The 27124-nt window shown below is 39.3% G+C and overlaps 1 protein-coding gene across 1 annotated transcript in view; it reads right to left on the bottom strand.

The window, feature by feature from the left end:
- Positions 1-27124, bottom strand: part of CDH8 (cadherin 8, type 2) — a 451012-nt gene that overhangs the window by 122745 nt on the left and 301143 nt on the right. The window contains exon 8 of the mRNA XM_006878719.1: positions 19843-19979. Within this exon, the coding sequence (XP_006878781.1) occupies positions 19843-19979 (137 nt within the window). The remainder of the gene's footprint in view (positions 1-19842; positions 19980-27124) is intronic.

Here is a 27124-nt window from a genome sequence, read left to right as displayed (position 1 = left end):
GTAATAACGTCGTTTAAAAAGACAGCTTTTCTGTTTAAATCAAGAGCTTAAATAAAATGTCTAAATCTCAAATAGATCTGAAAAATGAGTATTTTGAGGGGACAAGGAACACACTCAGAAACTAAGACAAAAGTGACTCTCAAATATTGTAGGCTAACACTTCATTTCCCCACACATCTCCACAATGACATCATTGTCATTAGAGTGACAACTTCAGGATTTAATATATGGATAGTCAAATTTTATTTTCTCTTCCTTGAAGTCAGCAAATTTAGTTTCGATACTAACACAGCCTTTCTTCACATCTGTTCACCGGTTGTGTGTGAGTACAATGCCAATAGATTTAGCTTCTCACAAAATCACGAGCATAAACCGCATCTAAAACATGATCTGAGATTAATACAAAAGAGTTCTGTCTGGTGTAATTAGTAGCTTCTTTTAAAGTAGTATCTAAAATGTTCACTCTCCCTTAACTCAGTAATTCAGCAAGAAATCTATATCAATTCTTTTTTTAAGTTAGTTGCATTTCTTTAAGATACTCAGGACTGCTTCTAGGAAAAGAGAGAAAAAGAGCCTTGCTGGCTTGCTGGACTGGAACGTCCAACCATCGGTGGAGAGTCTAGCATGCATCATTCAGGGAATACAAGTCACAATACAGAAAGATTACTACCTTCCATTTACAAAGGATTGGCCTGAGCCTCAGAAAGAATAAGTACTTTGTACTCATATGATGTATGCATATAGTATAGTTATTTTATAAGCCCTTACATTTCGGACCAAATCTATGCTCTTTAACAGTATGAAAAACGATGGTAGCCACTGATTACTCATTAACTCGAGATAACAAAGATCTTAGGAATACTCTAATCTCACATGCTAAAGAGAACTCTCATGTCCACAGTTATTGGGATGGCAGGCTCAGGACTCCACACTGCTCTTGGTGAAGTGATTTCTCATACCTATTTCTCCACATGTTTTAACCTATTTACAGTCTGCTGCTGTTGGAAATGCATGGCGGGACCTTTCTTTCCATGTGCCTCTGGCTGGACTTGGAAGAAAGGTCTTGAGATCTATTCTCAACAACTCAAGCACGTCAAGGCCTCAGGAGCGCAGACCTCTTCCAACATAGGTGAGTTTGTCATGTATTGGAATCAAGCTGACGGCTATCCCATTTCTCAGCTATCTGATCATAACTATATCTAAGATATTTAAAAACAGCTCAAAGGTCCAATCACAATCGAATAGATTGAGAAACTATAGAGTACATTCACACGATGGAATACTACATAGCATGTAGGAACAATGATTTTGAAACTCACTCCCTAACTTGGGAGGGACTGCAGAGCATTATGCTGAGTGAATTGGTTCAATTCTATAAGGAGAAACACAGCCTAAGACCATTATTGTAGAAATAGAAAGGTAACGAGTAAAACATATATGAGGATCCCAAGGGGAGCGGAGGAGAGGGGTGAGGCTGGCAGGAGGTGGGTGGTAATCACAGGGTTTCCCTGTGGATAAAGGTAATGGAAATGATCCAATGAGAAAAACACTGCATACGAACTTTGTAAGTAAACTGGAATAAAACAAAACTTTAATATTTTATAAAAAAAGATATTTACATATAACTAAAGATGGATTGACATTTTTGAATCACCATGCTGTTGAAGAATTATGGATACACTATGGCTTTCAGAAGAACAGGCAACTCAGTTTTGGTAGAAATGCAGCCAGAATGCTCCTGATAGGTGAGGACGTCAGAGTAGAGCCATGCTCCATAGGCTGTTACCGTGTGTGATTGGTGGAAATAGATCACAAGGCCTTTCTTCCAAGTCTATCTAGAGGCACTTCAGAAGAAAGTGCTTGCTGCAGACTATTAAAGACTACAGCCTTCAATAAAGATGACATTTCAACACCAAGGATCACATTTCAACATTATTGGCTCAAGAAACCCAAAATCCTCAACACAGAACCAATAGGTAACATAATGATGATGGAGAAATTATTTAAACTGTCAATGATTTCATCTTACTAGGATCCACAATCAACATCCTTGCCATCAGAAGTCAAGAAATCCAAAGACAAGTTGCATTGGGAAATTCTGTTTCAGAGATCTCTCTAGAGATCTTCTCTAAAGAGAAATGATGTCAGTTTAAAGACTGTGGTGCGCCTCATCCAAGACATGGTCTTCTCAATTGCTCGTTACGCATCTGAAAGTTGGACAAGGGCTAAGGATGACGGAAGAAGACTTACTGAGTACCATATGGACTGCTAAGAGAACAAACAGGTCTTCCTTGTAGAAAGTGAAACTAGGTGCTCCTTGGAGGCAAAGACGGTGAAACGCTGTCTCATATACTCTGGCCATGTTGTAAGGAAGGGCCAATCCTTAGAGAAGAAGATTGTGCTTGGAAAGGTGGAGGGTCGCCATAAGCGAGGAAGCCCTTCAACAAGATGGATTAACGTGGTGACTGCAACAACAGGCTCAAGCATGTCAGAGAGGGTAGGGATGTCACAGAACAGGGCAACGTTCAGATCCACACTTCACAGAGTTGCTATGAATTTCACTAGGGCTCGAGGACACAAAACCATAACAACATATTTAAGAGAGGCACCACGATTATCAGCAAGCGTTGATTTGGTCTCTGAATTATGGTGATCCTATGCAAACAAGATTGAATGATGTAATCCATAGCATGTTCAATGACTACTTGTTAAACGAATCAGCAGGCTTTTATTCCTAGTCTGGAATCTCTACCAAAACATATTCAGTATCATAACAACACACAAAACAACAGAAGGGTCGTAATTATTCATTCAGATAAAGACTATCAAATAAATATATTTTTACATATTAAATTTTTGAATATACTTTTAAGTAAATATAAGTATATTAAATACTTAAGTTTTAATTTTCTCTATTGGGTCTATTTACATGTCAGATGGCCATTGTAGAACATGGAATAGCCGTCTTTTAAAATCTGTTTAAGCAGTCACTCTGAATGATGAGCTCGATCTTTTCAGATTTATTTTCACTATCAGTTTCCCTTAGAAATCACCCAACAAACTGGCTTCAGGCTTAGATGCTTTTTATATCTTTTCCTAAATAAACAAATGTGAGTTTCTATGGTATTCTGAGACAGTCTTTTGTTTCTTTGTAACGGCTACATAATTATATTGGAAATGTGAAAAAAAAAAAAAACAAACCCAACACAAAACAACAGTTCAGCAGGAAATCAAATGCTTGCTCAGTGTGGATATTTTTATATCCAGAGACACTCAAATATGAACAGCAATGAGATTTGGATACTGTGCCCAACACACAATCTGATGACAAGGTTTGTTTAAAAGCTAACAAAAATAATCGCTCAAATAGAAGAATTTTTCCAAACAGATTTTCTCCCCCCACTTTTCAGAGTACAATAGAGCATTTTTTATTGATTTTGCTAAATGAAACAATTAAATAAAGCCAAGACAGACAAGGTTTAAAAAAAAAAATAAATCAGTGTCCCACCAAGACAAAAACAGTCCACCCTAAGCAGACAGGTAGGTGAGGTTTCCCGTTGGTTGGTACACCAGTGATCACTTGCTGAAGACATCTGTATATGTCAGGCACAGTGTTTTATCATAAAGACAGGAAATCCTGCTGGAGTTTGTGTAAGAGGGCTCTCTATTAGAGAAGAAAACGACAAAGAGAAAAATGTTGAGCCTGTAGCCTAGCAGAGGTGAAAAGCTTGGGAGATCTGGAAAAAAACCCCAAAAGTAGGTATTTCTGATCTGTTGCGTTTCAGCTCTCAGAGCGTGAGAAAATAACATGCACATTTATAATCAGTCAACAGATTAATTTTTCAATTGCTTATTGTATTTTCTTTTAACAGATAAAAAAAGAAATTTGCTAACAGGTCAAGGAACTGTTTTTATTCAAGTCTTGTTCAACTGTTTTGTTGTTCTCATCATTCAGCAGGAACTGACTCATAGCTGACCATCCAGTGGGTTTCCAGAGGCAATTACATCATCTGGGAGGAGACTGTCCATTTTTCTCCCTTGGAGCTTCTGGTGGATTCGAACTTCATCCTTTTAGGTGGGCAGCACAATTCCTTATAACTAAGCCATCCAGGCTCCCTTTAGTACAACAAGGTTAATGGAGTATCAGTTGGAATTCACATTTGCTTGACTCCAAAGTCCAAGGTTTTCCCCCCTGCACTTGTCATCTGCTGCTTTATTTCATGTCTCCCCTCTGCAGACGATGGTTAGGTGCCAATTGTCAAATTATAACAGCAGGTGTGTGAAGCCGGCTGCCGCATCGTTCTAGGCTTATCTCAGTGGGTAGCAAAAGTATTCATCTTACAGTCTCAGTCACTCATTCAGACTTGAATGTCTTTCAGAATTTTGGGATGTGGAAGTACCTATAAATCCACATTCTCTTTAAAGAGGGTACACAGAGCCAATGTAAAATTCATTACCCCATTTGGACTGCAGGCTTCAGCAAGAAGAGGAACTACCAGCGATGCTTTATTATTTTCAAAAATATTTTAAGAAGAGCTGGGTGAAAGAAGACTGATCCTCTCAGATTTTAGACATTTCTCTGTCATTTTCTCATCTTTTCTGTCATTTGGCTCGCTAATAGGGGCATGATACTTCTCAATAGGAATTGGGCTATTTCTGAGAGGGTGGAAGACACAACCTCAGAGATTGAAATGAAGAGTCAGATAGATCTAGGATCTGCTCCAAACCCTGATTTTGTACTTTATTAAAGGATGATGGAACTTACTGCCCTGTCTCATGGAATTGTTGTGTGAATTAGGCACGATTAAGAACCCGGGGAGCCAAGCATACTGCTTTACACACAGTCCGCTAATACACTTTTAACCGTATGATCAGCTTTGTCTTAGACAGCCATGCTCGCATTCTCCAGTAATGTTTGCTGCTTTGTACTTTCTTCGTTCATTTTCACCAGATACCAGTTCTTGTCCATTGAAGCTCCATGCCCAGTGCCATCGTTTTCATTTTATTCTGAGTCACGGCTGCTTGGGTTAGAGTAATGGGTTACAACGTGATTGGAGTCTCTACACCAGCAATGTCTGATTCACAGGGGAACTTGTTAAAAAATTAAAATTCATATCTCAGTAATCTGTGTTTTAACGAGCCCTCCAGATGCTTCTGAAGCATCGTAAATTTTAGAACCACATAACCACACATAGATTCTCCTTCTTCCTCTGCTCTCTCTGCTCCATTCATATGTTGTTGTTGTTGTTATGTGCCATCAAGTCACCTGCGACTCATAGTGACTCTATGTACAACAGTCCTAAACCCTGCTCTGTCCTGTGTCAATCTCGCTGTCTCTGACACTCCCATCCCGATTACCCCAGTGATTGAATCAATCCACCTAACAGAGGGTCTTCCTTTCCTGTGCTGTCCCTCCAGCCTCCCAAGCATGGTGTCTCTCTCCAAAGATTGGTCCCTCCTTGCAACATGTCCAAAGTATGTCAGATGAAGCCTCAGAATCCTTGCCCCCAAGGAGCAGCCTGGTTTAACCCTCTCCAGGATAAACCAATTTGTTTTCTTAGCAGTCCATGGTATATTCAATACTCTTCTCCAGCACCACAGCTCAAAGGCTTCAATTCACCTTCTATCCTCCCTAATCATTGTCCAACTCTCTGATGCATAACAAGTGATTGCAAAGACCATGGCCCGTATCACATGCACTTTAGTCTCCAGAGTGACACCATTGCTCTTCAGCATCCATATACTCTGGAAAGTCTGGATTCTGAGCCCTCTATCTTATTAAATTGTATTTTCATGGACTCAACTGATGTGGAGAGTGGAAAAAAATGACCAGACAATCATAATTTGTGTATGACGTAAGTCTCTAACTTTACATTATGTATGGTCAGATGGGGCAAGTCCCTAGCACACAACATCATGCTTGGAAAGTTAAGAGGAAAGGTCAGGGGAGAGAAAGATTCTCAAGGAGCAGAATTGTCTCAGTGTAGGTAACAATGTACACTGGAGATTGTGAAGATGGTACAGAATTAGGCAAACATTATATTTGTTGTACACAGGATACCTATAAATCAGAATCTATTTGATGCCACTTAATAATTACTGCAGTTACCAAATCTCCTTCCAATTGCCCTTATCTTTAGAAAACATTCTTATATATTCTCTTCTTGACCAAGATATCCTTTCACTTTTAACCTGTGTCTCTGATGAAAGTCTCTTGTTACTTCATGATGAAAAGAAATTCCCCAGAGAGCCCCATCTCTTCTGCCTAATAGAGGTATTTCAACCTATTCAAAGTTACATGCTCTTTTGGTCAATGATTTGGTTGAGAATTTTTGTGCTTGCTTCAGAGTAAGGCCCTTTATGGCTCTGCTTTGTTGTTGTTCTTGCAAAAGGTGCTGTGCAGTTAAGGCCCACTTGTATATAGTAACACCTGTAACAGAACAAATATTGTCTGCTCCCATGATGTCCTCAAAATCATTGACACATTTGAAGCCAATGTTGCAGCTACTCTGTATGTCTTGTTCCTGGACAATTTCTCTCATTTCTGTTGATCCTTTGCTTTACCAAGTAATTCTTTTCTTTTTGTGTCTTTTCTGATAACAAATTAAACATAAAAACAAAGCCTGAATAGCACTGCTTCTAAGCACACCCTGATTATACTTCCACCTCCCTGATCTCTATTCGTAATGTTTAATATACTTTACAGTTTTCTGAATCTTTGACTCTTAACACATTGTATATACACATGAATTATTTTTTAAATGAGCTGAAATCTCTTTTCCCTGTGTATTTATTAATGGAACTTGAGAACATTAATCTTAGTATAAAATGTAAGTATTGCACTTTGGTAAGATTTGTTCTGTTTATTTTCTTTTTCATATGAGCCTAGGAAGACATTCTACATGACAGAATCTGTTTCCTCCTCATTTCCCCATTAGGTTTCAAAGAGGCTGAAAGGAAACTGTGTTGGATTAGTTTACAATGCACTGCTTGGCCCCAAGTTCATGTCCACGTCTTCATTTATGGTTGATTTCCCGTCACAAGTGGATAATATGACACATGCTTGTGACTAACCACATAATTCTGGTTGTTGGGCTGCATGTGAAGAGCATACTGGCTGGCTAGAGATTCCAGGGACCAGAAGGTATCAGCATCGTAAGAGAATGCATGTCGTAATTTAAAGTTCCACCACCCAACTTCTCCTCAGATAGAATCAAGCAAGTACTGCAATTGGTTGCAACAAAGAAGAAGAAGAAGATCTTTAACAGAGGCTCAGTTTTTCTTATGACTAGAAATCTTCAGATGGAACGAATAAATCATATGGCTAATATACATAAGTTAAGATGGATACAATCCATTTTAGAGAACACAGAAGGTCTTTATTATCATCGCTCAAATAGCTACCATTTGCCTAAAGAGATCCTGGTTTTTAGCAGGTCAACTGCAGACTCCAAGGTTGGAAATTCATTCCATTCATAGGTCTCCCCGACAAGGCCAGTAACCCACTTCTGAAAAAATGTCCATTGAAAGGAAAACCTGAGGGGGCAAAGTTCTACTTTGACGCACCTGGGGCTGCCATGCTCTGGAATCCACCTGACCACAATTCTGTATTGATTTTGTTTTGGTTTCCATTTTCCTAAAGGGCCACCTGATCCAGTAGTGAAATCCCAGGTGTGGAGGGGGAGGGATGCAGATGAAATCAGTGCCTATTTTTAGGTGCAATCCCTAAGCTTTGGATTAGGGATTCCTGTAATCAGAAAAGGTGCTGCATTTTCATTCTTTTGGCTTTGCTGCTTTGTAACCTGCTTCCCTGTGTTCAATACAGATCAGATTAAATGATAAACGGGCTGAGTGGGTAATGAAGTGTGGGCCGGCATTATTCAAGGCTTGTCTCAAGGCTCTCAGAAAGCAAGAAAAAGTTTCGTTCTGCTGTCAGAAAGCAGGTTCTCTGGGGAAAAGGAGTGGGGACCGGCCTCTCCTCTTTGCTGCTATCTTTCCCAAGGTCTCTGGCTCCCCAAATTGGTTAATACTCTGTGGGATTGCTTTTCTGTGTGTACGGTCAATGAACCACAGTTTTCATAGAGGGAGAACACAGTCCTGTCTGCACTTTGTCTCAACTACAGACATGCTGGGGGTGGGGAGTGGGGGGTGGGGGGAATTATCTTAAAATCCAGAAAACACTAGTGCGCGGATACTCATCTGCTTGAGATCTTTCACCAAGAAATGAGTAACATACGATAAAGCAAGGGAACTTTTCACTGCTCAATTAATAGTGTCTGTTTGCATTTAGAACGCATCAGGGTCCTCTCTAGTGATATTCATTCATCATTTCAGTTATTCATTCGTTCTTTTAGCAGGTCATTATGGTACGTTCTAAGCACTGTGGCAGACTCAGGATAAAATGTGCTCAATTATAAAGCTATAACAGAATGTTTTATAAGAATGGGGTTCTTATCTGCTTCTTCCCTAGAAAAGTATCTGCAAAGATACAAGCAAATAAGTTTGTATTCTAAGCTTGGAAGCTTTGAGCTATCATTCGAACAAAAAAGAATATAGATGTGTGAGAACGTACAGTAGAAGAATCTGATCCAGACTGAGGTATTAGGAAAGGATATTAATAATAGCACATGCTGCCATTAGAACTTAGATGGCAACTTTGTTCCAAGCATTTTAAAGGTTAATAGATTTAATAGGAGCTAGCATGAAGCATTGTTAAGATGAAATTCTAAAAAATCCATGACAGCTCATTAAAAATATTATTCCCTTTCATTTCTCCTAAATAAGTAAGCCGTTGAAAGAATTGACTCCGAATGAGCATGCAGTATTCAGAGAGTAAAGATTCCAGGAAGAAGTCTCAGATGTACTTATGTGCATGTTAGAGATGATCATCCTTCCTTGTGACAGCAAGCATCTTCATCTGGGATAAATGAACAGACAAAGAGGAAACCAAATAAGCCACTTTATTTCTAGCTCCTCCACTGAGGGGTAACACTCGTGAGTGAAATAGTTGGTTTGAGAACTTGCAGCTTTTCTCCTGTTTATACTTCTCCAATTCCCTTCCGCAAAGAAGAGTCTGGTTGAAGTTTGGGGAGGTGGGCTTATAAAGAACAGTACATAGGGACAGGGTCCCCTTCTAACCTTCTTTAGGTTTTTTTAGATGAGAACGAAGGGCTTGTTGCTCATAATATCATCCTAAAGGCGGGCTTGCATGAGGCCTTTATCTCCACTCTGAACCAAGGTCATTGTTCCAAGCAGGCTGGACCAATAGAGGGTACCAAATGAAAACAACGGAGAAGGTATATGAGCAGCTTGGCTGTATTAATACGAACATAAGCAACAGCTTCAACAATGTCCGTAGGATGAAGATCCCCAGGGGTACAGTGGTAAGCACTTGACCACTAGCAGAAAAGTCAATAATTTGAACTCCCCAGCTGCTCCGCAGGAGAAAAATGTATTCATTTGTTTCTGTAAAGTTTACAGCCTTGGAAACCTTAGGGGTAAGTCCAGCTCTTCCTAAGGACTCTTACAAATCAGAATCAACTTGTCAACTCACTTGGATTTGTTTTCTTAACCGCTATGATAGGATCTATGTGAAGAGAGGTACTCCAAACATATTTTCCTGAACTGTTTTTTATACTCAGGAGTTTACAGATCAATTATTAGCCCCACTTCACAGATGAGGAAATAAAGACCATAAACAAGAGACACTGGACTCAAGGCTACATAGCAAAAATGTGGCCACAAGTTTGGGTGTTTCTACACAATTCCAGAATTTAAGATTCCCCTAAACAATGTGCTGCCTATAAAGATTTCTTCCCCACCCCGACCCCAAGTAGCCTGAATTGGACAATGCAATTATTCTAGGAACTGGGCCTCATGCCAGGAAGAAACATTTCTTAAGTACTATCAAACTAGTGTCTTCCCTAGGAGACTTAACCATCATTAGTAGAAAGCTTCATTTGCAATATTGTGTGGGGCCCACTCTAGTGGGCCAGAGCAAGTGCATTTTCACTACCTCAGAGAGATTCATTTAATGGTCAATTATATGCTTCCTGCTTTGAAATTTTCTCAGGTAACCAATAGCGCGCTTTCTGACCTTGCCAATTGTTTGCTCCATTTACATTGCATCGGAGGCTTTCCCCTCCTTCCCTCCTTATATCACTGAGTTCTCTTTACTTGCTCTTCACAAGATCACCAGCACCCACGCCTTTTGCCAAGTCACATTCTCAACCCTTCATAATTCAATCCAAAGTCTGTCTCCATAATTGACCATGGACAAACAGATACGTAAAGTAGTATCATTTTTGGAAGCAGGAGTGGCATCCACGTCCTAAACAACATGCCTCAGCAAACTGTGAACTTTGCTAAATGTCGATAGTGACAGAAAGACTTCAAGCCTTTTGTTCATAGGGTCGCTATGACTCATTGATCGACAGGAAGGCAATCAAAAACAACAACAACAACAACAATATCATCTAAAGGACTGTTCGTGGCAACTGTGCCACGTTAAGGGCCTGGCCACTAACTCAAAGTTTAGTACTTCAAAACCATCCAGTGGCTCCATAGGAGAAAAGACCCCAAGATCTATTTTCATGTTACATACAGCCTGGGAAGCATTATAAGGTATTCTGCTCTGTCTCATGTGGTTTCTAAGAGTAAAAACTGACTCAATGACACATCATCTAGCCTGACTATATCCTACATGTTAACAGTAAAGAATACTCCTTGACGAATTGGGAAAGAAAAGAGAATGAAGGAGAGTTTGGAGGGCACATGGGGGAAGAGATAAAATGAGATACAGACTGAAGATGCTTGTTCACCTCAACCCTCTATTCTGGAGAACATAACGGTTAAAGAAATTTGTCCACTCTTTATGTTCAGAAAAATAGCTTCATGTAAGTGATTGACCACTGTTCCACCTAAGACACAAGATATGACACTTCTTCTCTTCTTTCTGTATAAACCCTCTTGAGACTAAGTATGTCTTGTATTTCCTTTTCATTTGAAAATATGCACGGAATAAATATTCCATTCCATGCATAGGCTCTGGCTATGTCAATTATGGTTATAATTTTATTCGCTTTTCATACAACATAGTAAAGGATAGGGGCTAGGATTTGTTCCAAGGTTAAGTATCTTGATTTTGGCATCAGGAAAACCTGGATTCTAATTCTGACGCTTTAAGAGTGTTAACAGAGTCAGTAGTTAAGCAGGTAGTCAGGCAAGTCTGTGTTTATGAATCTGTAAAATGAAAATTATGATAGTGTGTCCTCATACAACTTTGAGGGGTAAGAGATAAACAACAGGACATATGATAAAGTGGAAAGCAACCTGGATGCACTTCAGGTTTTCTCTGGATGCTGACAAAAATGATGAGAAAGAAAGAGGTAGAATGCAGATAGTCGAGGTGATATTGGTATTAGAAACGGGGGGCTGGAAGAGATGTAATACTGTCTTCATTTTTTCCTAGAGGTAAACCTTAACTCGAAATTTTCTATTCAATGTCTCTAGAAATGCCAGTGCCGAGCATCTAAACTGGGCAAATTGATTCCCTCATGTCCTCCAATATCCTTTATCTGTCCTACAGCTGGGCTTATTGCTCATGTTATTTTCTTAGGTAATAAGATCTTACCATCCTTCTGGACCTAAAGGGATTCTGTGCATCATCTGACAAGCCTTAACTCAAATCTCAGCGCAGTGAAATTTCACCTAATCAAGCCAACAGAAACAAAGCAATACAAAACTCCCTTCCTTCCCAGCATTGTCAAATTGTAATGCCCATCTAATTTGCTGGGCAAGAGGAGTAGAGGTGAGGAAACTTTGTACAAAAGTGAATTCCAGAGTCGCGCCCTTCAGCTTCTAACCGAGTCAGTCTTGTTCAGAAAGCATATTTTTATCTTCCAGTCTGTATGCTTTTTTTTTTAAACAATCACCCAGGTGAGTTTGACAAGGTGGCCTTCAACAAACGTTGTTGTTGTTGTTGTTAGGTGTCATCAAGTCGAATACAACTTAAGCAACCCTGTAACAACAGACCTGAGCCCTGTCCTACGCTGAGCCATCCTCACAGTCCCTGACACACTTGAGCCCGTTGCTGCAGCCACTGTGCCAAGCCACCAGGTTGAGTGTCTTCCTCTTTTTCGCCATCCCTCCTAAGAAACATAATCCTCTAAATTCTCTTCTACTGTCTATTCTTCTTTTCTCAGTTATTTGAACCTTGGAACGAGAAGACCAGTCTGAAAAGTTCCAACAGTCTGTTTTTCTGATCTAGGAATAGTCATACCCTGAGTTGTAGGCCTGAGAAGCACTTGATCTAAAGCATGTTGGCTCCACCCTCCACCTCATTCTCTTCTCTGCTTTCTGTTTGCATATAAATCACTTCTTTTCCTAAAATAATGAAGCATCTAGTTTTGAATTTCATTCTGTGAGACGTCAACATTGAGGGAAACTGGGTGAGGGGTCTACAGGAACTTGCTGTACTATCTTTACGACTTAGCTATAAGTCTATTACTTCAAAAGAAAACGTTCTTCTTGTTGTTGTTGTTGTTAAGAAAACGTTCTTTTAAGAAAAGAAAAAAAATGATTAAGTAGGAAAATGAAGACCTAAGTGAGATCTCTTTTGTACACTAAGTTGAAGAACACATAAGCTTTGATAAAAGTGTAGGCGTCCCCACCCTGCCCCAACTCTCCAAATTCTTACGCTTTACAGAAATGTAGTCATGTCACTTGATCTGGAGGTGAGTCTTCTAATTTGAATAATTCATGTAACAGAACTATCTTCTTTCAAAGAGTACTATGAAGACTAGATGAACTGTCGTGTTTACAGTCTTCTTTTTCACAAAACTCATTGTTGGCCAGTTAAGCTGCGTTCAGTCTTTGTCACTACGGTAGACAGCAGCCAAGCATAGTAGTAGTCTTGGGGATGAAGTTGCTACTTTCTCAGAGATGCGCAATATAAGCGGAATGGCTCGTTAGCACATGGGTATCTAACGGCCAGCTCAAATAATGCTATGTGCTCTTGGATTGTGATGCCAATGTAGATCTGTTGCTGAAGGATCTGAGTTATAGACACCATGAAGAATCTCAGCCTCGCTTAAGTGAATCTGACACGAGAGGGTAAAGAATGGCATCTCCATTCTCATTAAGAGATAACAGATGGACTTCTCTAAAATCCATTTTTTAGCATAATTTCATTTGTTTAAATCTTCTTGGGGATAGATGTGTTCTGAGAGTAATTTTAAATTGTTCTCTCTGGAATGAATATTTCTTTATTAGATGCTCCCTCTATGGGGTTCTGTTATCCTAAGTGGATTTAAATATTCATTTTGTCCAAATACAATAAAGTTCCTGTTAATATTTTTTCCCCAAGACTTTGTGGCTTTCAAAGATGAATATCATGTGATGGGCTAAATAATCAAACTCGGTAAAAACAAGTTTGTGAGCCATTTTCATAGTAATTCTGATTTTTCGGAAAGTCTCTGTGATCTTATTATTTCTTCTTCAGTTAGTGACTTACAAGGATGGGTAATTGAATATTTGATCTTTTTAGATTTTTGCACAACCTAGTTTTTATGTGACTGTTAAACATTAACAGTGTCTGAACTCTCATTCTTGCTTGAATGAGGAAAGTCATATTCTCAAACTCAAGAATAAAATTGATGTGTGAATTTATTTCCACATTTCATGGGATGTCTAAACTGAAATCAGTTTGTTACCTGATTTAAACATGCATATGACATTTGCTTAGTTCTCAAGTACTGAGTAAAAATAACTACACATTAAGAGTGAGACATTCTTAATTGTGGTTGAGATTTTTGATCTTAAAGGAAACTTAGTGGCGCAGTGATTAAGCACCGACCGACGTGCTAACCAAAAAGTCAGTGGTTTAAACTTACTTGCTGTTTCATGGTGAAAGAAGGAGCTTAGGAGACATCATTTAGATTCTGTAAGGTTTATAACCAACTGTAACGTAGTCACCTAAGCAGAGCCATGGCGCGTGTTTATCCCCTTTCTGTAGCCACCCGAAAACCTGAAGCTGAAACAAATTTAAATTACTTCTCGGAAGCCATAAAGATTCTGTTGTTGTTATGTGCAGTCGAGTCGCTTGCGACTCATAGCGACCCTATGTACAACAGCCCTAAACTCTGCTCTGTCCTGTGCCAATCACACTGTCTCTGACACACCCATCTCGATTACCCCAGTCTCTGAATCAATCAACCTCCTAGAGGGCCTTCCCCTCCTGCACTGTCCATCCACCCTCCCAAGCATGATGTCCCTCTCCAAGGACTGGTCTCTCCTTATAACATGTCCAAAGTATGCTAGACGGAGTCTCAGAGTCCTTGCCTCCAAGGAGCCACCCGTTTTAACCCTTTCCAGGATGATTCTGTTTGTTCTCCTAGCAGTCCATGGTACCCTCAATACTCTTCTCCAGCTCCACAGCTCAAAGGCATCAATTCTCCTTCCTTAGTCATTGTCCAACTCTCTGATGCATAACAAGTGCTAGCAAAGACCATGGCCTGTATCAGACGCACCTTAGTCTCCAGAGAGACACCATTGCTCTTCAGTATATTGCCATATTTTTTTCCTATTTTGATTTTCTTTTATTGACTCAGTGCTGACACACAGCAACCCTCCACTGGGCTCCAAGGTTATTAATGCTTATGGGAGGAGGCTGCTCATCTACCACGAAGCAGCGGGGAAATCTGAACCACTGACCTTTCAGGGAGGTGCGCAACAAGTAGTTTAGTTAGTTCACTATGCCACCTATCTATAATTAGAGGTGTTTATTTTCTTTCTGGTACATAAAAAGTTTTCACTGTTTCATCTTTTTCTGTGGCACTTTTTACACTCCCTGAAGAAGGTTCGTAATCATTGTTTTTCACATCATTGACAAAGAATAGCTTATAATTTGAATATGGATTATTTCCTTTTTTTAATATGCTGTGGATAGTTCAGAATATTCTAATTCCCTTCATATCCAGGTACCTCCAAGTGCCATTGGAAGGAAATTTAGATGACACAAATGCATACCTCTTTGGCTCACCATTATATTCCCAGTACTCTTCTCCAACGTTACAGCTCAAAGGCTTCACTTCTTCTGTCAACCTTATTCATTGTCCAGCTCTCAGATGCATAGCAAGTGGTCAGGAAAACTATGGCCTGAATCAGATTCACCTTAGTCCTCAAAATGACACTATTGCTCCTCAATAATTTGGAGAGGTCCCTGGTTGCAGACTTTCCCAGTGTAATACGTCTTCTGATTTCCTGACAGCTGGTACCAAGATTGTTGATTGTGGATCCAAGTAAGATGAAATTGTTGACAACTTCAATGTTTTCTTCATCCACTGTGATATTGCCTATCAGTCCAGTGGTAAGAATTTTTGTTTTCTTGACAGTGAGATGCAATCCATATTGAACACTGTATTCTTTGATCTTTTGCAGCAAAGCCTCCTCACTTTCAGCAAGCAAGGTTGTGTGTGCAATCTGCATAAGTTACTGACAAGACTTTCTTCAATCCTACTGCCACACTCTTCTTCACATAGTCCAGCTTCTCAAATAATTAGCTCAACATATACATTGGCTAGGTATGGAGAGAGGATACAACCCTGACGCACCTCTTTCTCCAGTTAAGCCATGTAGTGTTCCCTTGTTCTGTTCACCCAACAGTCTCTTGGTCTAGGTCGAGGTTTCTAATGAGCACAAAACAAGTGTTCTGCGATTCCCATTGTTCTTAAAGTTCTTAAGTTAAACCATAACCTGTTATGATCCACACAGTCAAATGTATATGCATAATCAATAAAGCATAATATAGACATTCTCCTGGCATTCTTTGCTTTCAGCCAGGATTTGTCTAGTGCCAACAATGATATTCCTGGTGTCATAGCCTCTTCTAACTCCTGCTTGAATTTCTGCCATTTCCCTATCTATATACTGTTCCAGCCATTTTTTAAATGATCTCCAACAGTATTTTCAGCTGTGATGTTGGAGAAGAGTATTCAGTGTCTCATGGACTGCCAATATGTCTTGTAGAAAGCACAGCCAGAGTACTCCTTGGTGGGAAATATGATAAAGCTTTGTCTCACATACTTTGGGATGTTGCTAGGAGAGGTTATTTTGAGGACAGGGACATTTTGCTTGGAAAGATAAAGAATCAGCAAAAGAGAGCAAGGCCTTTGACCAGACTGATTGACATGGAATGACTGCTGCATTGGGCTCGGGGGTGCCAGGTCAGGTTAGGACAAGGTTCAGATCTGCTGTGCACAGGGCTACCATGAGTTATACTTGACTCAATGGCACCAAACAACAACAATATTTCCAATAACTAAAAGAGTGCCTGACAAATTGTCTCTCTCTCATTGCTGTCAGTTTAAACCAATTCCAGGCTGACCCTCCAGTGGGTTTTCAGGTATTAAGTGCATGGGAGGAGATTGCCCATGTTTCTCCCTTGGACTAGGTGGTGACTTCAAACTGCCTGACTTTGGATTGGCAGTGCAACTCCTTATTCATTAAGCAAACAGAACTGTGGTAATGACTTATTTATTCAATTAATGAGTAAATGTCTTCCATGACTGGGCGTAGTATCCTTTTACTCTAGCTCATTTTCCTAAAGCATCTGGGTTTGCTTTTGTGTGTGTGTCTGTTCCTCTATCTGCGATTTCCGTTACATATGATAGCTCGGCTGGGCCGTAATTCTCAGTGGTTTATCAACAGATGCCAGGTGGAGTTATGTAATGACTAATATCCCTCATGATGTGATCTGAGTGATCAACTCGGAACTGACAGTAGGTGATTAGGGTGGGAATGAATCAGACTTAGTCAGGTCCGAGCACTGATCTATCGTGACATGGGGCATGAGCTGCATTGCATTTTATCTTACAAGAAACAAAAGGAGAGAGAAGCAATTAGGGAGAGGGGGACCTGGTGTAACCAAAAGAGAAGAGCCAGCAGTGAGGAAGCTCATTTTAAGCTCCATGATTCTCATGCTGTGAACTTCCTAGATTCAGACCAAGATGAACAAGGACTTCTCTCATAACTCGCCAACGGGGTAAAGCCTTTTCCTGTCACACTGGTGCCCTGAATCCATATTTCTAGCCTCCTGTGCAGTAAAGGGGCCCATTTCTGTTCATAAATGTTACATTTATGTTATAGCAGCAACTAAGACACCCCATAAGTGTTTTTTAAGGCATGTGTGTATGCTCAACACTTTCTTTATTCTTTAAAATTCTTTTATTCTTTTTTAAAATAGATGGCTCTTACATGCAGACATCCTTCTCAAAAAGAAGTGACAAAGCTCAAAGCTAGGTCAACTAGGTTTTTGTCAATATATTCTTGGAGGCAAGGATTTTGGGGCTACGTCTGACATACTTTGGACATGTTATAAGGAAGGACAGGTCCTTGGAGAGGGACATCATGCTTGGGAGGGTGGAGAAACAATGCAGAAGGGGAAGAACCTTTCTGAGGTGGACTGATTTAGTGACTGGGGTAATCGGGATGAGTGTGTCAGAGGCAGTGAGATTAACACAGGATAGAGCAGGGGTTAGGGCTGTTGTACATAGGGTCGCTATGAGTCGCAAGCGACTCAATGGCACGTAACAACAACAACAAGAAAATTGTCTTAAAAATAGTGTTTTGCCCACATACATGTAAACAAAATTTGTTTTGCACCACTGCTCCTAATGTTTTCTATATGAAACATTAAGCAAATCAAGTTTCCTTCAGTGGTCTAAGGAGAGAGCACCAACAGTGTAAACGATGAGAGTTTCATGTTTCTATTCTTTCACCTATGCCTAAGTGCTGACGTCAGTGGTTCTAAACCATCAACTGCTACATGGGAAAAAGAAATGGCACTCCACTTCTACAACAATTACAGGCTTGGGGACCACAATGAGAAGTTCCACTCTATCGCTATAAATTGGAATTGACCCGATTACAATGTGTTTCATGATTTAACTCTCTACTTGGGGTTAGCTCTTCTAAGAAATCAAACTTCCAAGAGACATGCTTTGCTGGCTTTTCCCCCTGCATTTTTCAGAGAAAAGATGCAGTCAGAGAAATAAACTAGCAAAGAGAATAGCATTCTAAGGGGGAGGGGGGGTGAAGAAAAACCCGAACACAACAAAACAACAAACAAAGCACATTATGCTTTTCAAGGCTCTGTGTCTACTCAGACCCAGAGTTTGGGAGAACGGAAACTTCACTTCACTTGGCTGTGCTCATTTCCTGCGCTAGAGGTTGACAGAAGAAACAGACATTCTGCTTGCTTGTCACTTCAGCCTCTTACACTGTGTTCTTTTTTATGAGGCTCGATGAGAAGTATTTTCCTTCCTTCTCAGAACAAGGAAAAGTTGTGCTTTTCTTGAGCCCTAGATTACTCTTCTTCTCACAAAGAGAATGAATTGTGTATTTTAGAGATTGTTCCTCAGGTCACATATTAGCAACCAGAGAACATTTACCAACTTAAGGGATTATATCCTGTAATGTCCCCCCTCCCTCAAGACTCCCTATATGCTGAATGCTTGTTTGGGAGCCTTTCTTAATGTTATTTTTTTTTCCTTATTCAGATTCTCTGTACTCCATCACCTTCTACAATTTCTTTTCCTTATAATTTCTAATTTTGAAGGCTCCATCACGGTCTTAATGGAAGGAAGATATTTGCATAATATGCAAAATATATTTTCTTTAAAAATAAAAAAGACTACTACTATTCACATTCTTGTATAATAAAAACTTATCTGTGAGGCAAAGTATATATTTTCAAAGACAGTATAGCAGGGAATTTTACCATGGAGATATTGTTTAGAGATTCAATAGTAATGTCATTAAGTGCAATCAAAGGAGCCATGCTCATTAAAAACTGGCAGAAGAACCAACACGTGCTATTTAATAATCCTGAGATCCACTCCCTGGAAAAAAAAGCTAACATTTTTACATATAACTAGCGAATTTTTTTAAAAATACTGAAGCTATCATTTAAAGAATTGGTGATTATTTAGTGTTAAAATACATTCAATGCTACAAAGCAAAAATCATCCATAATCTTACGTGTGCAAAATAATATTTAAAGATAGTATGATGTTACCCTCAATATTTTTTCAAGTGGACTTTCCTATGTGTACATAAATGAGAAACCACTTATATATTGTAGTTTCTTACTGATTTCATTACAATGTGAGTTTCTTTAATTCTATTTTTCATAGCCTCTCCTGACGAGGGTGAAACTGGGCTGTTCCTTAGAGGCAAGGATTCTGAAGCTTCGTCTGACATACTTTGGGCATGGTGCAAGAAGGGATCAGTCCTTGGAGAGGGACATCATGCTTGGGAGGGTGGAGGGACAGCACAGGAGAGGAAGACCCTCGATGAGATGGATCGATTCAGTGACTGGGGTAATGGGAGTAGGTGTGTCAGAGACAGTGAGATTGGCACAGCATAGAGTAGGGTTTAGGGCTCTTGTACAAGGGGTCACTATGAGTAGCAAGCAACTGGACGGCCCATACAACTACCTTATCTATTAATTCTCCTCCTATATTTTTAGTATTGAAAAGATTATTTTTTAAAGATTATTTTAATGGCTTTTACTGTTCCTTTTTAGGTGTACGCTGTGATTCGTAGAACCAGACCTTCTATTTAAGATGTCAACAGGTTTCTTTTCTTACATTGCATCTGTCTGGCAATTTACCAGCGTTTACGTTATTCATGTAGAGATGATTCTATCTAGGCTCCTTGGGAACAATAAAAGAAGTCTTTAAGGCAAGACAGCTACAGGAACAAGGGCCATTTACCAGGTGATCACCTGTCGGAAATGAAATCCAACTTCACAAGGAAGACATGAGCAATCCAGACACTTACTAATTTCTGTAGCAATGATTGTTATGTTGTGCCAGACACTTAATTCTCTGTCAAGTGGTGTCGCCAGCGTTATCTTCCCATCATCTGCATTAATGTTGAATTGTCTCTCCAGGTCAGTGTGTCGGTCAATGGAGAACCTACAAAACAGATATATTTGTAATCTCTGTCAATGTTTATATGATCTATCCTTTCCACAGCAGACCTTTAGTAATCCTTGGAGAGCCATAGTTGCGAAGTACAATGAACTAGGGAACACAGTGGCATCATAATCTGTAAAACAGAATGACTGAATGGGGCACAAGAAACTTAATAATTATTGTCCAAGGAGTAATTAGCTACATATGCAACATGGAGGTCATAAACTGCCATCAGTTTCAATGGGTAGCAGTTTCAAAAACGGATGCTGATGAAGAGTTAATTGGACAATCCATCACTTTTATTGGACAGCTTATGACAATTAGCAGTCACCAGCAAATACCATCTAAAACAACAAACTCAAGCCCCAAACAGGATGTACTAGGAAGCACGCTATTTATGGAAGCTCAAGGAAATAACGTATTTTGCTAAACTTATATTTGGCTCAGCAACATTTATGGGCTTTGCATTTGGCTGTACTTTAAACTTTTTATTGCAGTTTGGAAGTTTTACAGAGCAAATTCATTTCCATACAATAACGTATGCACATTTTGTTTTCATGGCACGGCTTGCTAGCCCTCTAATGTTCCCTTCCCATTTCCTCCCTGGGTCCCTCATTTCCATTCATCCTTCTTTCCTGCCTCTCTTTGCCTCCCGGGCTGTAGACTGAGGCACTTTTCCTACCCTTTTGGTCTCCCATGGTTGACTGTACATTGGAGCACATTCCTAAGATGATATTATAAGTATGTCTACTGTTTACCACCAAATCTCTGATGACATAGTAGCACGTGGCACTCATAACCAAAGGGCTTTGCATCACTAGTGATTTGAATCCACCCAAAGAAAGCTGGGCAGCTTCTTCTCTTTGGAAATCCAATGGAAGGAACCTATGAGATGGATTCGACTTGACTACAGTAAGTTTCTGCAGTGAGATTGTTTGTCTTAATGTTGATCACCAGACTTGCCAGGTGCCTAAAGCTACATTTTACTCAGATCCACAATTAATACTTAATGGAAGCTGTGGTCAAGAAATCAAAAGACATACTGCACTGGGTAAATTTGCTATCGAGGACCTCTTTGAAGTTCTCAAGAACAAAACGTCAGTTTAAAGACTAAGATACATCTGACGCAGGCCATGGCATTTGGGCAATGAATAAGAAAGTGGGAAAATAAATAAGAAATAAATACTGAAGAACTGATGCCTTTGAATTGTGGTGTTGGCAAAGAGTATTGAATATCGCAGGGATTATCAAAAGAATAAACAAATCTGTCTTGGAGTACATAAGCATAGTAATTTTCAGAGGCAGGGATGGTGAGAGTTTATTTTGCTTATTTGGTCATGTTTTCAGGAGGTGTACCTAGTATATTTTCTCTTTACATTATTGTTATTGCTGTTATGTGCTGTTGAGTCGCCTGTGACCCTATATACAACAGCCCTAAATCCTGCTCTATCCTGTGCCAATCTCACTGTCTCCGACACACCCACCCCCATTAACCTAGTCACTGAATCAATCCATCTCATCGAGGGTCTTCCCCTCCTGCACTGTCCCTCCACCCTACCAAGCATGATGTCCCTCTCCAAGAACTGGTCTCTCCGGGCAACATGTCCAAAATATGTCAGACGAAGCTTTAGAACCCTCGCGTCCAGTCTTTGTCCTCCCCAGGACAAACCTGTTCATTCTCTTAGCAGTCCACTGTATATTCAATACTCTTCTCCAGCACCACTGCTCAGAAGCATCAATTCTCCTTCTGTCATCCCTAGTCATTGTTCAACTTTCTGATGCATAACAAGTGATGGCAAAGACCATGGCCTGTATCATACACATCTTAGTCTCCTGACTGACATCATGGCTCTTCAGTACTTTAGAGAGGTCTCTAACAGCAGACTTTCTCAATGCAATACGTCTTTTAATATCCTGGCTGCTGGTGCCAAGATTGTCAATTAGATAAATAAAAAAGTAATTGCCTATAATTCTCTGCCTTTAATTTTATATATGGCAAGTATTTTAGTATATTTCTTCCTAAACATTGAGTGTCCATGTATATATGTACGTATAGGGATGCGCGGGCTCCTGTTTATATCTCCGGTTGAGACAGTGCTAGACTAAGAATAGTATCTACTGCATCTCTTTTCAGCTATTTATTTCTTAACAGAAATGGAATGCACATCCTCATCCAAAAACCCTAGTAATATTAAATTACAAGGCCTGCTTTTGTAACAACTTATTTGCAAAGTAGATTTAGACATTTGCTTGCACATATATAACTGTAAGTGCATAACCTCTCCCTTCTCACAATGATTAGAAATTCAAAAAGGACGTTAGAACCCAGAGGTGATATGTGTTAATAGTGCTTGCAACAAAGTCCCAAGCATGATCAATTGTTTACCCCAAAACATTACAATATTTTGTATGGAAAAAAAAATCCCAAAAGTTATTTTCTTAGGGAACAGAGATGTTTGATAAGATCAATGAGATTCCAAGTTTAACTGAATAGACATACTTTGATCCCCATACCATGTGCATGCTGACTCTCAAAAGAGCAAAGAAATGTCCAGAGGATTAATTATCACTTTTAGAATCATATTCGTAAATAAAATTCACAGGATGTGCTCGGCTGTGGCAATCTTATTCTCTCATTGCTGATATTTCACACACACTTACATCAACATCCCAGAGGCCACAACAAATGAGAGTCATTTTAATCACTGATACTGATGGACCTCAAGTTGGAACCACACACGAGTGTTATTTGGTTACTGTCCAGTAATTGTCTAGAACTTCTGGCCAAAAAGGAAGCAATGAAAATAGCAGCAGGATTTTGGAAACTGGCATTTAAAAAACTGTTGTTGTTTATTTAATCCCTTTTCAAATCAGTGGGATGCATATCTCAAATTTGGAGCAAATTCTAAACCTGCCATCTATTTCTAGCTGTTTCTAGGATAATTGGTAATTTTTCTTCACTGGGAAAATGCGAGGGATAATTGGTAATTTTTCTTCACTGGGAAAATGCGAGGTATATGGACTAGAGGTAAGGAGTTGTGCTGCCAACCCAAAGGCAAGGGGATCAAATCCAGCAGCTGCTCAGATGGAGAAAGAGGGGCAATCCTTTCCCATGTAATTTACAGCCTCTGAAAATTACGGGAGGATCAACAATGAGTTGGTTCTGACTTAGTGGCAATGAACAATAACCTATCTCCCAGGAGCAGTTATGGTGCTTAAAAATAGAATATAAAAAAAAAAAACAAAACCCAAAAAACAAACAAACAAAAAACCCTTGATTTTGTTTATTCTCTAAAAATAATATATAATATACACCTCTCTGTCTTTGGCACCGAGGACATGCTGAAATATGTGCTTGGCTGTTGTAACCATTGCCAATGACGTGAGATCTTTGCTACCATCATCATCGTTCATTACATGGGACCTTCATAAGTTTATTATTAGAAATACAGTAACTGCTCCTTTCTTAATGGTTTATAAATCACAGAAACGTGGAAAAACGCTTGAGAGTTATTTAACTTCTCCAAGTCTTAACAGACGCAGAATATCTCTCATTTTTAAAGTTCCAGTTTATGACAGACTTTATGGGGTGAGTCATAAGAATTTATAAAATATGCTATAAATACAGGCCTTTAGTGAGATCAGAAGGAAAGATGTCACAATATTACGAGGTTACACAATGGAAGGAACTAGACAGGGAGCAAATGGTTTCGTGCAAAATTCAGCTTAAAGTCTAGCTCAGCTATTTGGATAAACTCTTCACCACCTCTGTAGAAATTCCATACATTCTATTACCTACTAGACTTTAAAATCAAGGCTCCTGGGACGGCAGAATAGTTACAAATACTGATTCAGCATTCCTGTCAAAATGCATACATTAAACACCAAATGTATGCCAAGCACTGCACAAATGGACCTTTTGCTTATTTTAATTCCTTCCTGTTAGGTTCCTATAAAACCAGCTTTTAAAGGGATCTTAGAAACTAAGACATTTAAAGCAACCTGAAGAGGAAAAGGGAGAAACAGAGTGAGGACCAACTAATGGGATCTAAAAATACACGTGTAAACCAGTCACAGGAAGGGCTCAACTCATTTGTCTATAAAACACGGTGGCATACTTGACCAGCAGGACTGTTGTGGAGATGAATGCAGTGGTTTTGTGGGACATGATTTAATATCAAGTACTGGTCTTCAGACACTATGCTGAGCCTCTCAAATCTCTGTAAACACATATATACATATATACATTTAATATCAAGTACTGGTCTTCAGACACTATGCTGAGCCTCTCAAATCTCTGTAAACACTGACAGATTAGTGAATGGATAAGTATACACTCTGCTTTTCAAACCAAGAACAGGGACACATCTAACTTTTTATTCTGATTTTAGAATACACTGTTGCTTTTGGTTTTGTTTTTAGAATACACTGCTTTGATCACCTTAAGCTTATCTAAATGTTAAATGTCACATATTGAAAGAAAAAGTGGAAATCTGTAGGATTTATTTAATATGACAATAAATTTTGAAGAATAAAGCCTCCAACTTCTGTACACATGTTTGGACAAATTTTTAATCATCCACTTTTCCCATCAACTCCTCTGTTGCCTGAACACGTGGTCTAGGAGTCTGGCTATTTATTCCTAGGCTCCCGAAAGAGCCCAGGAGGACAGGTTCCTGTAGGGTTCCATTATCATGAAGAGCCCAGGCCCAGAGTCCATGTGCCGAAAGAATAGACTGCAGTCAGTAACTAATGCACGGCTTAGGCCTCGGATTAGGCATATTGGACCTTTCTGTTCTCATCTGTAAAATGTGGATTATAAAGAAAGTGGGCTTATACAATACAATTACAGTACCTGGCAGATAGATAGGTAGGAAGATAGATAGATAGATAGATAGATAGATAGATAGATAGATAGATAGATAGATAGATAGATACAGACAGACTTAAAAGCCTCTGAAATGATCATCATCTATATGGAAACAATAACACTTAACTTTTTTTTATTTCTTTTTTTATAGAGATTTTGGATTTCCATTCATTCATTGTTGTACTTTTCTCCCGCCATTAGCTTTTCTTTTTGAAAAGTAAAATAGATAGATAGATAGATAGATAGATAGATAGATAGATAGATAGATAGATTCTTTCATTGTTATGCAATTCCTTCCCCCAAGTCCACTCCACCATGCTACCTTCATTCTGAACTCCTGTCACAACAACAATATCTAGTCATATACCTCTTTTAAGCAGTTCTCTCCCTCATCTGTTTCAATGCAGTTTTCTGTTCTTGAAGAAAAGCATCAAGTTCTCATGTAAGTAGAACCAAAAACTTTCATGTTATCACTGTAAGTGGCTAATGACAAGGAAGGAAGAGGGAGACAAAGGGCTCTCATAGCCACTCTTTTAGTGTCATTTAAAGTCATTCTTTCCCAATCCATGATTCTGATGAAAATCTGTCTTGTGAACTAACCATTATGGTTCACAGGTTTATTAAACAAGCTGAATGCTTTATCATAATGAGCACTCAATGAGCATACTATCATCACCACATTGTTCTTATAATTAGGCACCTTCCAGGCAGTTCTGACTCTCTATGACCCTGTGTACAACCAACAAAGCACTGTCTATGCCTGTACCGTCCTCACAATCATTTCTGTTTGAATTTGCTTCAGCAGTGTCAATCCTGCAATTAAGGCTCTTCTTTTTATTTTATGTTGTTTTTCCTCCAGTCAATGAATCCACACATACTTTACAAGTCCCGAGGCTCTCTCCTGATTGCATGTGCGTGTGCACAGAACAAGTCTTACCATTTACACTTTGTAGAAACCTTCTGGGTGGCCTTGTTGCAAAGCAAGTGTGTTTGCTATTCTGGCCGTCCACGGCATAATCAATATCCTTGATTGGCACCATCATACAAAGGCATTCATTTCTTTTTCAGTCTTCCTGATTCATTGTCCCAGTTTTACATACGCGTGAGATGAATGTAAATTCCCCAGCTTGCGTTAGGCACATCTCAGTCTTCCAAATGAAATTTTTGCGCATTAATATTTTCGAGAGGTCTTCTGCAGCATATTTGCCTAATTCAGTAAGTTCTTTCATTTCTTAACTGCTGTTTCCATTGGAACTGATGCAAGCAAAATGGATGTCTTGACGATCCAATATTTCTCCGCTTATCATGATGGTGTTCACTGGTGCGGTTGTGAAGATTTCTGCCTTTTTTTTTTTTAAGGGGTAATCTATACAGAAGACTATTTGATCTTCATCAGTAAGTGCTTCACACCTTCTTTGCTTTCAGCAAGCAAGGTTGTGGTTTCTAGATATTACAGGTTTCTAACAGCACTCCTCCAAATCAGATACTATGTTAGTCATCATCTAATCCAGCATTTTAGATTACACGCTCAGCAGAGAGACCAAAAGATACAGCCCTGGCACAGCCCTTTCCTGTTTTAATACTACACATAAGCCCCCTTGCTCTATTCAAACAACTACACCTCATAGTGTGTGTACAGGTTCTCCTAGAGCACAATCAGTATTTCCGGAATTTCTATTCTTAACATGTTATGTTGTACACATTCAAATGTTTTGCATAGTCAATAAAACAAAGGTAAATATCTTTGTGGAATTATTTTGCTTTCAACCACAATACTCATTTCAAAGACAGGAAAATGGGCCAATTATAGAAACATGTTGGGAGAAGCTTCCCATCCTCATACACACCCCTCCAGAGCTACGTCAGCCTGTCTCTAGGGTAAAGGCTGTTTGTTTTCGTCTGGTCCTCAGAGCTACCACCCTTTACTCTAACACCAGTCCCTTCCTTCACATACTACATATCCCATTTTGTGATACAAATATATCCGTAGCAATAAGGGCGAATACTTAATCACGACATTTAGATATACACTCTTAAACTAATGCACAGAGAATAACATAAAAGATTCAGTAATTTAAAAAATAAAAACTAGAACAATTATTTCAGTTTGAATGACCAACGTGTCATGCAAGTTTCAGGAAGTCATGCTACGATGTCTATGTTTCAGGGGTAAGAAAAACAACAAAACCAAAACCAAAACCAAAACCAAAACCAAACATCCCACCCCCAAACAACCCATTGCTCTCTCACAGGGTTTCCTGATTCCTTCTGAATA

The sequence above is a fragment of the Elephantulus edwardii genome, unplaced genomic scaffold, assembly GCF_000299155.1.
Source record: "Elephantulus edwardii isolate Elephantulus edwardi_28Jun2011 unplaced genomic scaffold, EleEdw1.0 scaffold00001, whole genome shotgun sequence".
Classification (NCBI taxonomy): Eukaryota; Metazoa; Chordata; class Mammalia; order Macroscelidea; family Macroscelididae; genus Elephantulus; species Elephantulus edwardii.
The sequence above is the reverse complement of the archived record's forward strand: the minus strand, read 5'-3'. Positions and strand labels throughout refer to the sequence as shown.